At 42.6% G+C, this 15,902-nt stretch overlaps 1 protein-coding gene across 2 annotated transcripts in view; it reads right to left on the minus strand.

Annotated features, from left to right (window-relative positions):
• The window catches only part of LOC147112609 (low density lipoprotein receptor adapter protein 1-B-like), a 154,623-nt gene extending 138,938 nt beyond the window's left edge, over positions 1-15,685 (minus strand). Inside the window, exon 1 of one of the 2 annotated variants that reach the window (XM_085997030.1) lies at positions 14,951-15,681. In XM_085997030.1, the coding sequence (XP_085853156.1) occupies positions 14,951-15,035 (85 nt within the window). In that variant the 5' untranslated portion in view covers positions 15,036-15,681. Of the gene's footprint in view, positions 1-14,950 lie in introns of both variants that reach the window. The other variant, XM_085997031.1, reaches the window with a different exon arrangement.
• Positions 15,686-15,902: the final 217 nt, after the last annotated feature.

The raw sequence follows: 15,902 nt of genomic DNA on the forward strand, positions 1-15,902 counted from the left end.
AAAGACGGCACCGCCGACAGTGCAGCACTCCCTCATCACTGCACTGGAGTGTCAGCATAGATTTTTGTGTTCCAGTCTCTGGAGTGGGACTTGAACCCACAACCTCCTGACTCAGAGGCCAGAATGCTACCAGCTGAGCCATGGCTCAGCACCAAAAGAGGATGATCATAAAGAAAACCAACTACAAAGTAGGCCATCACAAAGATAATTGATGAGAAAAAAAGATGCACTACTGTGGTACATATTTGGGAAGATGGAACTAGTAGGTAGTAGGATTGAATTTGTATTTACACCACAACTGTTAGCAGATTGGACCCACACAACAAACTTGTAAAATATAAATCAACTGCAATGTTGATGGAGGATAACGGGGGGGGTTTTCGATGGCTCCTTCAGGTGCCAAAGAACCTACGAGGTGACCAAGATGGGGTCTTAAGCTGAAAAGCCGGTTTAGCCCATGTTTAGCGCACAACGCTATCTTGGTAAAAGGAGCTGAAGCCTGCCTAGGAATGGCCACCTGGAGGATCATTAAGGGGCTGATTACCACTTAAATTGCCTGCACTGGTGGTTAGCCCTTGATCTATCACCCCCCCCCTCCTAACGGCGACCAGCTGATCAGGAGCAAACAAGTCGTTGCAGAGAATTCCGAGTGCTACTTTACTGTTCATTTGCCGCTGGAGGTTTGAAGAGGTCTTTTGAAACTCATCAGGAGACTTTCTGGGACACTTTGTCAAGACTTCACCAAAACTCTTATCAACATTTATTCTGGAAATTCTCTGAGGACTTCACCTAAAAAGCATGAATGCTGTACTATTCTACCTTATAGGAGTCATCAGGAGAAAGGCAGTGCTTGGTCATGGGCATCTTTCTAATGGTCCCCTGCAGGAGGAATGGGAGGAGCCCATGAGGCCAGGCAGAGCAGCACCAGCTGCTACAGGAGTGAGCGACAGGGGAGCAAAGTGAACACCCTCCCCCCCTGCGGGTACAGAACATCCCTCCTCCATGAGGACTTCCAGTGCCACATCCGAGAACCTGTGTATACTCTCCCTTGGTCCCCGAGCCATCCTGAAATCTACCACTGTGTGTCAGCCAGTGCACTCCACACCTTCAGTGGAAGTGGGTGTGTGGAGCCCACATATAATGCTTCACGAAAATTGCATCTGATCAACATTTGAGTGCTTACCCTGCAGTTGTCTGTTTTAGCACCTCCAGGCACATTCAAATTATGGTAATCCGCAATTAGGACCAAAATTGTGGGCTAAAACCAGCCTTTCAAACAAGCGTCTTATTAGCACAGCACCCATTTAGCACTTGTTTTCACCCTCATCAAAATAACCCCCTTTAAGTTTAAAAAGCCAGTGCAAACAGGTTTTGTAGGCAGTCAAACATTATTACAGTTTACCAACATTGTGCATAAACTTTTGTAAACTCAAGTTTGACATTAAAGTTAGAGGATTGTTATTAGGAATTTTAGTATGCATGCCAGAGATTTCTGATATGAACCAACCACCTACTTGGTAGTATCCAAAGTTGGGAATCAATGACATTCTTTTCAATAGAAATATTTGAGGAGTTAAAAGGTTGCAATCTTCATAAAGCTGCTTCAAAGAAAATTCTGTGTGGTTTGCAGCTCACAAATAACACTATTGCTCAGACTATGAAAAACTCACAGGCTATGACATTAAATAGTGCAGGCACTAATTATAGGAACTTGCTAACAGGAGTAGGCCATTCAGTCCCTCAAGCCTGTTCCACAATTCAATTAGATCATGACTAATCTGTACCTCAAATCCATTTACCTGCCTTTGATCCATATCCCTTGATACCCTTACCTAATAAAAAGCTGTCGATCTCGGTCTTGAAAATTTCAACTGACCCAGCATCGACAGCGTTTTGGGGAAAGAATTCCAGATTTCTACTACCTTTTGTGTGTGAAGAAGTACTTCCTGATTTCACTCTTGAATGGTCTGGCTCTAATTTTGAACCCCCTTGTTCCGCCACCAGAGGAAATAGTTCCTCTATATCTACTCTATTGAATCGTTTTATAATTTTAAGAACCTCAATTAGATCACCCCTCAACCTTCTAAACTCAAAAGGAATACAAGTCAAGTTTATGCAACCTGTCCTCATAATTTAACCCTTTAAGCCATGGTATAATTCTGGTCAATCTAAGCTGTACCCCCTCCAAGGCCAATATATCCTTCGTGATGTGAGGTGCCCCAAACTGAAAACAGTACTCCAGTTGGGGCCTGATCAAAACTCTGTAAATTGTAAATAAAACCACATTCATTAATACATGGCCAGAGAGTATCCACCAGAATATAGTTCCTTTGGTGCTAGCAGATCTGCAGCAACATAACTGAATATAAATCACAGCCTGGAATTTGTGGAGAAGCAAAGGCATTCGCCGCTGGCCCCGAAGTAAGCTTCGCACAAAGATCTCGCGATCCTGGTGTCGAGAAGTTTGGGTTTTCTGACACATAATTCAAATCAACCGAGTTTAGTGGGGATCCCTTGTGCGAGCTGCTGCGAGGTCAACAAGCTGTCCAAGCAGCCAGTCAAAATGGAGAATTCTCACAGACAGTGAACCAGGAAGTGAGTAAGCTCTTAAAATTCTAACTTTTAAAAATGTTAGAGAGAGCAAAACAAAGATTGGGGCTCTCATATAGGGAAACGGCAAACCTGAAATAAATATAAACAAACAAGTTTTTTTTAAGTTTTAAAAATATTAATCTTTATTAAACTGGATAAATTTGACACTGCGTAATATTAAAATTAGTTTCTCAGGACAATAACCTTTCTTTAGCAGTCAATACGCTGTTAAAAGTGTCAGCTGTGGCTCAGTTCGTACCACTCTTGCCTCCAAGTCAGAAGGTTGTGGGTTCAAGTCCCACTCCAGAGACTTGAGCACAAAAATCTAGGCTGACACTCCAGTGCAGTACTGAGGGAGTGCTGCACTGTCAGAAGTGCCGTCTTTCAGATGAGACGTTAAACCGAGGCCCCGTCAGCTCTCTCACGTGGGCGTAAAAGATCCTATGGCACTATTTTCCAAGAAAATGCCAACATGTTCCCGTAAAGGTCAAGGGTGGGACCAACAAGCCCAGGGAACCCTGGATGTCAAGGGATATACAAGAATGGATTAGGAAAAAAAGGGAAGCTTTTGGCAGATACAAAGGACTAAAAACAATGGAAGCCCTAGGAGTATAGAAAGTGCAGGGGGTTACTTAAAAAAGAAATTAGGAGAGCGAAGAGGGGGGCATGAAAAAACACTGGCAGGCAAACTAAAGGAAAATCCCACGGTGTTTTATAAGTATATTAAGGGCAAGAGGATAACCAGGGAAAGAGTAGGGCCCATTAGGGACTAAAGTGGCAATCGGTGTGTAGAGCCGGAAGTTGCAAGTGAGGTTTTAAATGAATATTTTGCATCTGTATGCACTATGGAGAAGGGTGATGTAGGCATCGAAATCAGGCAGGTGGTTTGTGATATACTTGAACAAATTAATATTGAGAGGGAGGAGGTACTAGCGGTTTTAGCGGGCTTAAAAGTGGATAAATCCACAGGCCCTGATGGGATGCATCCCAGGCTGCTGTGTGAGGCAAGGGAGGAGATTGCAGGGGCTCTGACACAAATTTTCAGAACCTCTCTGGCCACAGAGGAGGTGCCAGAGGACTGGAGAACAGCTAACGTAGTACCATTGTTCAAGAAGGGTAGTAGGGATAAACCAGGGAATTACAGGCCAGTGAGCCTAACATCAGTGGTAGGGTAATTATTGGAAAAAATTCTGAGGAACAGAATTAGTCTCCACTTGGAGAGGCAGGGATTAAATCAGGGATAGTCAGCATGGCTTTGTCGGAGGGAGATCATGTCTGACCAATTTGATTGAATTTTGAGAGGGGGTGACTAGGTGTGTGGATGAGGGTAGTGCAGTTGATGTAGTCTACATAGACTTCAGTAAGGCATTTGACAAAGTCCCACATGGGAGACTGGTCAAGAAGGTAAGAGCACATTGGATCCAAAATTGGCTTAGTGGCAGGAGGGAGAGGGTGATGGTCAAAGGTTGTTTTTGTGACTGGAAGCCTGTGTCCAGTTGTGTACCGCAGGGATCGGTGCTGGGTCCTTTGCTGTTTGTAGTGTACATTAATGATTTAGATATGAATGTAGGAGGTATGATCAGTAAGTTCGCAGATGGCACAAAAATTGGTGGAGTGGTAAATAGTGAGGAGGGAAGCCTCGGGCTACAGGACGACATAGACGGGATAGTTAGATGGGCAGAACAGTGGCAAATGGAATTTAACCCTGAAAAGTGTGAGGTGATGCATTTTGGGAGTACACAATGAATGGTAGGATTCTAGGAAGGACAGAGGATCCTTGGTGTGCATGTACATAGATCCCTGAAGGCAGCAGGACGGTAGATAAGGTGGTTAAAAAGGCATATGGGATACTTGCCTTCATTAGCCGAGGCATAGAATATAAGAGCAGGGAGGTTATGATGGAGCTGTACAAAACACTAGTAAGGCCACAGCTGGAATACTGTGTGCAGTTCTGGTCACCACACTATAGGAGTGATGTGATTGCATTGGAGAGGGTACAGAAGAGATTCACCAGGATGTTACCTGGGCTGGAGCACTTCAGCTATGAAGAGAGACTGGACAGGCTGGGATTGTTTTCCTTAGAACAGAGAAGGCTGAAGGGGGACCTGATTGAGGTGTACAAAATTATGAGGGCCTTAGATAGGAAGGAACTTGTCCCCTTAGTAGAGGGGTCAATAGCCAGGGGACACAGTTTCAAGGTAAGGGGCAGGAGGTTTAGAGGGGATTTGAGGAAAAACTTTTTCACCCAGAGGGTGGTTGGAATCTGGAACTCACTGCCTGAAAGGGTAGTAAAGGCAGGAACCCTCAACATTCAAAAAGCATTTAGATGAGCACTTGAAACGCCATAGCATACAAGGCTACGGACCAAGTGCTGGAAAATGGGATTAGAATAGACAGGGCTTGATGGCCGGCGCGGACACGATGGGCCGAAGGACCTCTTTCTGTGCTGTATAACTATGACTGTGACTAAGAGCAGGGAGTTATCCCCGGTGTCCTGGCCAATATTTATCCCTCAATCACATAAAAAAAAGATTATTTGGTCATTATCTCGTTGCTGTTTGTGGGAGCTTGTTGTGCACAAATTGGCTGCCACGTTTCCTACATTACAACAGTGACTACACTTCAAAAAGTACTTTATTGGCTGTAAAGCGCTTTGGGACGTCCGGTGGTTGTGAAAGGCGCTATATAAATGTAAGTGTTTCTTTCCTTAAAACTCCAGTTACACCTAATCCCTTTGGGTCTAACTTTTAGTGGGAATTTAACAGCGGTATTACTGCGGAAGAGCCGAAGTTTGTGTCAGTTGCCCTGATTTGAGTGATTTCACAAGTTGCCGACTCGGGGGGGGGGGGGGGGGGCGGGGGAGGACAGCCCAGCCTGTGTCGGAGCAGTGAATGACAGACCACAACTACAGGATTTCTGCATGCGCCTGCGCAAAATCCCGAAGTTGCGGTCAGTTTCAAAGGCGGAATGAAGGCGAACGTTGCCAGTTCACCGTCATCCCGACTGCAAATTCCGGGCCCGCATTTTTACAATTGAGAAATTAAAAAGGAAGGGGACAGTGCCCAGCATACAGGTTTAAAAAAAAAAGCAAACAAGGTAAATCCAGAATTAGTGATTAAGTGACAAAACTTAGTCACTGATTAAATTGTAGAAGATAGGAATGAGTGCAGGAGGGCAAGGATTTCCAGTTTTGTGATCCTGGACGAGATTGTTGGAGTAGGCCACATTAAATATAAAAAGGTACATAAGCAGAAGTACAGCAGTTTGGAATAAACAAACATTTATTAATACAAGGACATCTATAACTTCTGCAAATCCTCTTGGAGCTTTTATTGAAGGGAGAAAGATGTTGGTTGGTCAACCAAGCAAATCTGAGCTTCTGCATTTCAACTTCAACTTATTTTCCTTCTCTCAATGTCTCAAACAAGCAACAGCATTCAACAACTTTCATTTAATATAGTAACGCTCCCAAGTGAAACAAGGACAAGGATTTTGAATTCAACACAGTGGTGGACAGGGAGATGAAAATGGAACAGAACAGAGGCGGGAGACAATCAACAGGAAGGTTCAAGCGGTACCCAATATGCACAAACAATGAACACAGAAATAGAGCCTTAGTTTACAGAAACAAGTTGCAGGAGAAATCTATATTAAGAAGTATGACTAAGAAAGTACTTTGACTTTAGAAGCAGAGGTAAAAGCCAGAACAGTGGTCAAAAATCCAGGCCCATCATGGGGTTGAGCTCCAAGACCTGTTTGGTGTTCAGGGGCCAAGTGCAATGTGGTGAAGAGAACTCGGGTTTTCTGACGATAGCCCATTATGTATCAGAAATGGGAACATTAAGGAGTGTAGACAAGCAACCAGACACCCGTCACTGGCACAGGGTGCAGGAGCAGAAACCGGAGCAGGAGGGGGCAACACGTCCAATAAGTTAAAGGTCTGTCACAGGAAACAAAGTGGGGAGGAGGTGCAGATAGATGATCTAAAGACCTGAGAAAGGAGCACCAACATAACCGAGTGTCAGGTAAAACAAAGCTAGGAGATGGAATTTGGACAAGTAACAATGCCACCTAATGTCAGGAAGACTGAAAAGGTAAATGCAAGGATAAATTTTAAATGTGACAAATGTAGGCGTGACACAAAATTTTGACAATGGATCTAAAGTGTGAAGTGGACAAGAAGTATGTGTTAGACGTAAAACTTGAAATATTATAGATCAGGTAAAAACAGACTGCTTTTCATTTAACCTTTCAGGCTACCGACCATAGAGCACATATACCAGAAACACTGTCTACGGAGGTCACGGTCCATCATCAAAGACCCTACCCACCCCAGCCACAGTCTGTTCGCCCTCCTACCATCTGGGAGACGCTACAGATGCATTCGCACCCGTACGACCAGATTTAGGAACAGCTTCTTTCCCAGATATAACAACAGAAAATGCTGGAAAAACTCAGCAGGTCAGGCAACATCCATGGACAGAAATTTGAGTTGACATTTCGGGTCGACCCCTTCTTCAAAATTGGAAAGAAAAGATAGATCGGAGGCAGGGCTGCGATCGGACAAAAGAATAAAAGAAACAAAAGAAGTAAAAGAGACAATAAAAAGGTGTTAGAAGCTAGACGAGATGGTAATAGGCTGAGATTGGGTGTAGAGTGTACTGGCAGGGCAAGGGATAGCTACCAGGTGTGAGAGCGAAACAAAAAGGGGTGGGGGGAAGGAGTGGAAAAATTACAAGAAAAAATGAAATAGGGGCCAAGGTTATGATCTGAAATTGTTGAACTCGATATTGAGTCCGGAAGGCTGCAGAGTGCCTAATCGGAAGATGAGGTGCTGTTCCTCGAGTTTACGTTGAGCTTCCGTGGAACAATACAAGAGGCCAAGGACGGTGAGGTCCGAGTGGGAATGGAGCGTTGAATTAAAATGACAGGCGACCGGAAGCTCGGGGTCACCCTTACGGACTGAATGGAGGTGTTCCGCAAAGCGGTCACCCAATCTGCGTTTGGTCTCCCCAATGTAGAGGAGACCGCATCGTGAGCAGCGAATACAGTATACTAGATTGCAAGAAGTACAAGTAAATCGCTGTTTCACCTGGAAGGGGTGTTTGGGGCCCTGGACAGTGGGAAGGGGGGAGGTATAGGGGTAGGTGTTACATCTCCTCCACTTGCTCAGGAAGGTGCCAGGCAAAGGGGGAAGGGCTGTTTGGGGTGATAGAGGAGTGGACTAGGGTGTCTCGGAGGGAGCGGTCCCTGCGGAATGCTGAAAGAGGAGGGGAAGATACGTTTGGTGGTGGGATCACTTTGGAGGTAGCGGAAATGCCAGAGGATGATCCGTTGAATGTGGAGGCTGGTGGGGTGAAAGGTGAGGACAAGGGGAACCCTATCGTGGTTCTGGGAGGGAGGGGCAGAAGTGCGGGAGATAGAACTGACAGCTTCTTTCCCAGGGCTGTCATCCTACTGAACTCCACAAATAAACTCTAAAGCCTGCACATCTGCCAATGCACTTTATTACGGTCATATTTATGTTAATATACTACAAGCCAAATGTATGTTGAATGTTTAAATGTCTTAATCCAAATGTACACTCTCGGGAGCCGCAAGCCGACATTTCGTTGTACTGCACTTGTGCACTAACAATGACAATAAAAGTTGATTTGATTTGATGCACAATACATCTATTCTTACTAAACCATTATTGCAATCAAAAGGCCTTGGCTCTTATCTCCATCGTGTAACTCATGTGCTGCTTATCATGCATAAGAAATAAGACCATAAGAAATAGGAGCAAGAGTAGGCCATTCGGCCGTTGCATGTCATGCAATGGATTATAAAACAAAAATGCTGAATTCACAAGGACTACGTTCTAATCAGGAGGAAAAGAAAAGTATGAAAGTATAACATTTCCAGACTTTTTGGTACTTTTCTCCAACTTCTAGTCCTCATTTCCTGTTAAAAGTAGTGCTATTTTGAGCCCAATGACAGTACTTGTGGTGACTTGTATGAAGAATTTAAATTACACGAGGCCTCCTCCATTCACAGGGACTAGCAAGCAGTGCTTTACTGTGATTCACGGACGCGACTGCTGCCAACGAACCGCTAGCGGACTACGCGGGTCGTTGGCAGAAGTCACTCCGTTTGTACAATTCATGTGGCTGAGAACAGCACGAGATACATGGTTGTAGCCCCACAAAATGTAATTCTAATGAGCATGGGTCAGTATTCTTCATATCCCATCTACATGAAGTAACAAACAGAATGTCGCGCAAGTGGTTTAAAATAATCTATATTAAACAGCAGTGGCTGGGCCTGCTATCAGCTGGCAATTGCTGTAACCATGGCAACTCTGTCAGTTAACATGGTTGTCTCGAAGCAGTCTGAAGATTCAACATTACAAAATTAGATCAAAACTCCACTAAAATTGCAAGGCTTTTTTAAAAAAAAAAGTTACCACATTAGATCACTCTCACTCTTTTGATTAAAAATCTTACTCCTGATATTTTGTCAACATTGACAGCTCTGTACCTACACAAAATAGTAGATATTAAATTATTTTATGGGCTCTGCTTGTGAAGGAGACCTTTATTTCTAATTTTGTTGCTCATGAATTACCAGAACGTGGTCTCCTTCGCTCATGGGATGCACATGCTGGAAATTTCCTCGGAGCTGCTCACACTCCGCTGCCAGAAGTTTTCCAGAGATGCAGTGGAAACCTGGTTTGCGCGTGTAAGTAGGGTTTTCGCCGCACTTACGGCAAAGTTCGGACCGGGAAACAGGAACAGCTCTGAGGAAATGAGATGTAAAAAGGTCTCCTTCACAAGTGGAGCGCATACAATAATTAATTTAGAATGTAATTCTAATGAGCATGGGTCAGTACTCTTCATATCTGGGATGTGGGTTCAAATTCAATCCAGACTGTTGGGATGACACTCCAATGTTGTACAGAGGGGCAAGATGTGTTGTCTCTGGGTGAGACATTAAACCGAGGTGCTATCTGTCTGTGCAGGTAGATGGTAAGAGACCGCATGGCACTATTTGAAGACAGGCACATAATTCTCTTGTGTTCTGGCCAACAGCCCTCTTTTCAGCCAACATCACCAAAATCAGATTAATTAGTCATTTATCTCATTGTTGTTTATGGAAATTTGCTGTGCACAAAATGGCTGCCACATTTGCCTGCATAACAATAATCAGTGCGTTTCAAGTTATTTACATCAAATTAGATTGAATTTAACAACATGGAAACAGGCCATTCGGCCCCACCATTCCAGGTTGGTGCTTATCCTCCAAACAAACAGTAGTCCTAATCCCATGTGCCTGCCTTTCCAATAAGCCTTTATTTCCCTTTCCTTCAAGCACTTATCTATGCTAATAACCTAATTTATTGTATATGAAACATTGACATTTCTGCAAGACACAACATATAAATGCTAGTGCTTTTCTTCTGTTGCAGCACAAAGTCATACAGACCAGAAGTTTACAGGTTTGATTTCTGGTCAATGTTGAGTTTGCTGATCTCAGCCAGAGAAGCCATTGGAGTATTACAATTGGCCTTACCACCACTAAGCTAAGGAGAGAGAAAACAAATTAGGCAGGGTTCCTGCTCCCAATTACTATTCAACAACTGCAGGGGGGGGTGTGCAGGGAGGTGAAGGGTGGGAGTCAGGGGCACCAGAGATGAGGCAGCAGTGGCACAGGCATCCAGCTGCCCTATGCAAATTAGGGCCCTCCCACTGACCTCACAAATTCCAATGAGGCAAGCACTAGAAGGCATCATCAGGCAAATGCTAATGGTTAAATCGAATTGTGGTCCATCTATATGGATAGCTCTCTCTCCTGCCCTCCATCAGTCAGTAACAGCTCTTACTCATTAAAATGTTTACATTTTCTAACTGAAAACATAGCAGGTGCTAATCAGGAAGATAACGGTTAGCAGGCTGAATGGTATTGATGTGTCCTGGGTAATTAGGTACATTGCACATCCTCAGACTGCACAATCCAACTTCAGCTCACACGGTCACAGTTCTGGGCAAAAATGTGAACTCCAAGCCCAGACTTTTGGGAAAGTCTGAAAGCTTCAAGTGAAAACTTTAATGAAGGCATAAAACTACACCAGACAATTCAATGGATAAAATTAATCACATTATTGTGACAAGTTCTTTGAAGATGCAAGTTGGGAGGTGGGGAGACTCAATCAAATGTATAGATAGCTTATACAAAGACAGGTATGTATACATGATGGAAATAGTATCACAGAAGGGAGTAATTAAGGGTTACTAAAGAAGCATTTTCCAAAACTTGTACTATACCAATTAAATTACTGAATTTCAGAGCTAAACCTTTTAAAGGGATCTGGTGACCATCTATCAAATTTGTTCTTTCTAAGGGCACAGCAATCTAATTTATTTTAGCCTAGATCCTCAATATAGAAGCAAGAGAGGTGAAAGCTACCACTTCAGGGGAAATCTGATATAATACTCAATTTTCAGAATACTGTCCATTAAAATTGAAACAATAATATTTTTAAACCATTTAATGATGGCTCCGATTCTAGTTTTGAGACAAAAGAACCCATATGTCTTTTAAATATGGGTTTATTCACACTCAAAAAAAACCTCTACATTTATCCAAATACAACTTAAACCCAACAACACAATAGGCAGCATCCCATATTAATCCAGGATTTGATGAGCAGGAATCAAACTAATATACATTACACTAACTAAATATTGCATTATTTCCTTTGTATTCTAAGACTGACGACAGGTTCCAAAGGAATAAGTGTAAACTTAACTCTGGGTAGGTTAAGAGATCCACACCAGTCCTAGTTTTATGACAATATTTCCTGTCTTAGATTTAAAACATTCTTTGTTTATTATTAATCAACATTCTTTCATATTACATGAAGAACTCAAGTAATAATTATTTTGTTAACACCTATTACTTTCACACTTGAATTCAGTTTTTGGGTCACATTTAAGCTATTGCAAACTTGTGACATGCTAGAAATGTTCCTCTATGCCTTCACAACAACAACAACTACTTTCATTTATCTAGCATGTCATTCGTGATGAACTGCCACACAGATGCAGTTAATATTGAAAACATTTCTTAAAAGTAACCAATCCAAATTGGGAGATTATTTTTTTTTAAAACACAAAAAACTGGATATCTGAAATAAAATCAGATAAGGTTGGAAATACACAGCAGTTCCATCAGCATCTGTAAAGCAAAGTGATGTTACGAGGAGGTTCTTTTCCCAACAAACAGTAGACCTCAAACAGGCTGCTGTCTCGTGCGGTGGACGCTGATTCGCTGAATTCCTTCAAGCGAGAGCTGGGGCAAACATCACCTCTTACAGAAGGTAGGTACTGCAGGGAATTCAGGGTCAGAGTGATCTCCTGGACTAGTTTCGATCGCCTAGATGAGCCAGAGAGGAATTTCCCAGATTTTTTTATGGCCTGGGTTGTTATCTGATTTTTTGCCTCTCCCATTAGATCACATGGTTTTGGGTGAGGTGGAGTGTGTATAGAGTATCACAATTGTGTGGGACACATGTTGGATGGACCAGAGGGTCTTTACCTGTCTGTCATTGTTCATATAAAATGTTTCCCATGTAAAGCCTTTGTTCATGCCCAAAACATTAACCTGTCTTTTTTTTTCCCCGATGCTGTGTATTTCCAGCATTTTCTAAAGATATTTGTATAATTTTCCCCAAGGCTAAAAATCTTGAAGACTAACTGTCGATAAATTAAAGAAAGACAGACTTGCATTTATATCACACCTTCCATGTTTCAGGATGTCCCAAAGTGCTTTACCACCACCAAAGTACTTTGAGTGTAGTCACTGCTGTAATGTAGGAAAAATGGCAGCCAATTTGCACAGCAAGGTCTCACAAACAACAATCTGATAATGACCAGATAATCTAGGGTTTTTTTTAAAAAGTGATTTTGGTTGAGGGATAAATATTGGCCAGGACACTGGGTGAACTCCTCTGCTCTTCTTTGCAATAGTACCATGGAATCTTACATCCACCTGAGAAGGCAGGCGGGGCCTCGGTTTAACATCTCATCTGAAATCCGGTACCTCCGACAGTGCAGCACTCTCTCAGCCAAGATTATGTGTTCAAGTCTCTGAAGTGGGACTTGAACCCACAAACTTCTGACTGAGGCAAGAGTGCTACCACTGAGCCACAGGTGACATTGATGAGAGTACAAGCCCAAGCTATGCAAAGTAGTTTCAGATAATGAAGTGTAAATAAAGTGTAATGTAATAGAAACAGATAGAGTCTCCCAAATTTACTTCCCTTTCAGTTTATCTAGAATGGTTTTACATTGCACTCTTTTCCTAACAAAACAGTTTAATTGGACTAAAATTAAATAGCATCCATGAACTTTTTTCTTCACTGTTGCTTAAACTATTGTTTGAACTGCAAATGAGTAGTCATAGATCATTACATCAGGTAGAGCTTGCTAAAGAAGGTATAGTACACAGCTGGTACATATTTACAGCATGGGTGTAAATGGATATTCATGGGGGGAATTGCAACTGACACTGATCCTGTCCTCATTTAGCATCCACTTCCAAAGGAGCTGCTAGTTTAGCAATCAGGAACAGAAATCCTGGCCAATTTTCCCTTCTCTAACCCAGGGCACTGAGCCCAATGAGGCCTTTATTGCTGCCCTGGTTGAAAGTAGCTTAACACAGACTAGATCAGGAACTTGGAACCTTCCTGGTTTGTATTGCTCAATTTCTTACTGCAAAAACCTGCTGCGCCATCAGAGAAATCCCAAAAAAAGTTTCCAAAACAAAATTTCAGAACATATCAAATGGATCAATGAAAAAACACAGCACGATATCCTGCAGGAATGTACATTCCTTGTGAACCATGTTACATTAGCCTGTCAGAATTATGAAATAATGCCAAAAGGCGATTTCCAGGTGCTACAGCTCATCATTTACTGGAAATATTTCTTAGAATGCCTGCAAGCACAAATTTTAATGACTAAACTGTAGCACAGAAATATTTTTATTTAATATCTTTACAAAACAATCAAGTTCTATAACTATAAAATCAAATTCACTCTCCTATTTTAGGATTGCAATATGATACACTATATGCTACTCCCCTATAATCACAAAGTAAGCATTTTAACCCACAGATAATCATTAACAATACCTTTGGTGTTTGTGAACAAGAACAGGAACATACAATGAGAGAAGCTACATACATTCACACTGTTAATCATAACTCTAGATTGACCAAGAGTGGCTTTGAAGTTGATAAGATTTTATTTAAAATAATCATCTTGGGTATTTATTTCAGGAAGTCTCCAAACATCAACATGAATCTAGATCATTAACCCTTTTAGTGCTGAAGTGCTCAAAAAATAATACACTTGGACTGTGACTTTAGTGTATTTCTTAAATTATAGAATCTAAACTATATAGAATCTTTGTAATAAAACATAAAAGATAACTTTCCATTTTAATCTAAAAATGCTACTGTGCTTTTCAGTTTCATTGTTGACACTATCTCGTTACGTTTGATCTGTAAATACATTGTCTTTCTACATGTGTCATCTTGGGTAGTTTTTTTTTGCTATTCACATATACAAACCATACTTTTATACATTTGTATTTAGATATTGATTGTAGTTGTTTGAAAAATGTAAATCACGCAAAATCATGGAATAAGAAAGGCCATTCATCCCCATCATGCCCACACGGTGCTCAGTTTGTCGTCACAGATTCTCCCTAACTTAGATGCAAGAAAGACAAACAACCACAGACAACAGCTCAACGAAACTGAAATTTCTACAAATGCAACTCCGTGGAAAAGCTCCAGCCCATTTCAATCGAGAATCACAATCTGCATCATTCAATAAAAACCAGTTGAACCCAAGGGTATTCGATTGCACTTGTTACAGTTTACGCTTATTAAAACAAACACACTGAGTTGTGTACAAGCACAGATAATTTTATGAAAAGGTTAAGACGCAACATAGAACACCACTGTAATACTAAAATTACTTCCACCAAACACAATCGTTCAAAAGGTAGAAGTCTGCCGCTGAATAGGGCGGGCACAAGGACCTCGAGAAACCTGCTCTGCTTTAATGGTATGGGACAAAGGCCCGAATGATACATATCAGCGACTTTAATGTTGTATTTTATAGGCAAGAAATAACATTGTAGCGTGAAACATCCAATTCTCCAAATGAAGCTCGTGTTTTTTTAAACGACCAGCCTCGGAGTCCCTCATTATCAGCGAGTAACGCTCCCGGCCACCCGCCCGCTCAGCCACCTGAGACTTTTATTTCCATTGTATGGTGCTACAATTACAGCCAGAAAAACTTACTCTGATGTCTGGCCATTCCCCAGCTCTGCCTGCTGATGCTGGGGCTCCGAATCAGCGCCCGTCCAGCCGATTTTAAAGCGTCCATAGTTGGCAAGTGCAAAGTAGTTTTGGGTGCAGAGGGTGTGGAGCGGCTCGGCTCCTCGAGTGGGTGGGTGGGTGAGAGAGTGAGTGTTTGACGGACAGCCGGTAGCGGCTCGCACTCAACCGAACGAGGGATCGGAGCCGCTCAGCTCACAGCAAGTACCGCGCGGCACCCGAGGACAACACTGGCAGGGCGCGGCTCGGCCCGGCTCACATTAGCTCAGCTCGCCTCGAATCACAGTAGGTCCGCTCGGCTCACATTAGCTCGGCTCGAATCACATCAGATCGGCTCGATGCAATCAATGTCTGTGAACGACAGAGGAGCCGAGTAGCTCCAGGCCTTGGGTTGCCATGAGTTTGAACGTGTTCTGCTGCTGCACTGGAGATGCTCTTGGATAGATTCATTCAGCAGTTGCAGTTGAATGCGTTTGAAAGGGGAGAGGGATCAGGAACAAAATGCAGAACTTGCGGGCTGGAGATGAATTGGGTGCGGGGATCAGCCCTTTTGGGGCATTTCAATTCTTCTGTTTTTTCCATCCTGTGATCTGCTGCCTGGGGATCTGCTCAAACACAACTCTTCTTACTTTTGTTTGAGATTGCCTTTAGATCTGCTCGCTGGCCTGAGTTCTAATCGATCGTGATTGTCACTCTGTTCAGAAGGTCAATGTATATCCTTTAAGTACCATTGCTTCACGCTCTGCCAGTTTTTTTTTTAGCTGGAGTTAAGGCAAATTGTGCTACAACAGAAGAGCTTATAGGGGCATGGAAAAGAACAAATTGGTATACTGACATTTAACCTCTTGGTCCTGGGGTTGGATCCGTCCAAGGCTTACGTTTCTTCTCTCTGCTCGATATAAGGATTGTATGTGAA

This window comes from Somniosus microcephalus, chromosome 9 (assembly GCF_052327205.1).
Source record: "Somniosus microcephalus isolate GS21.2 chromosome 9, FLI_Smic_1.0, whole genome shotgun sequence".
NCBI lineage: Eukaryota > Metazoa > Chordata > Chondrichthyes > Squaliformes > Somniosidae > Somniosus > Somniosus microcephalus.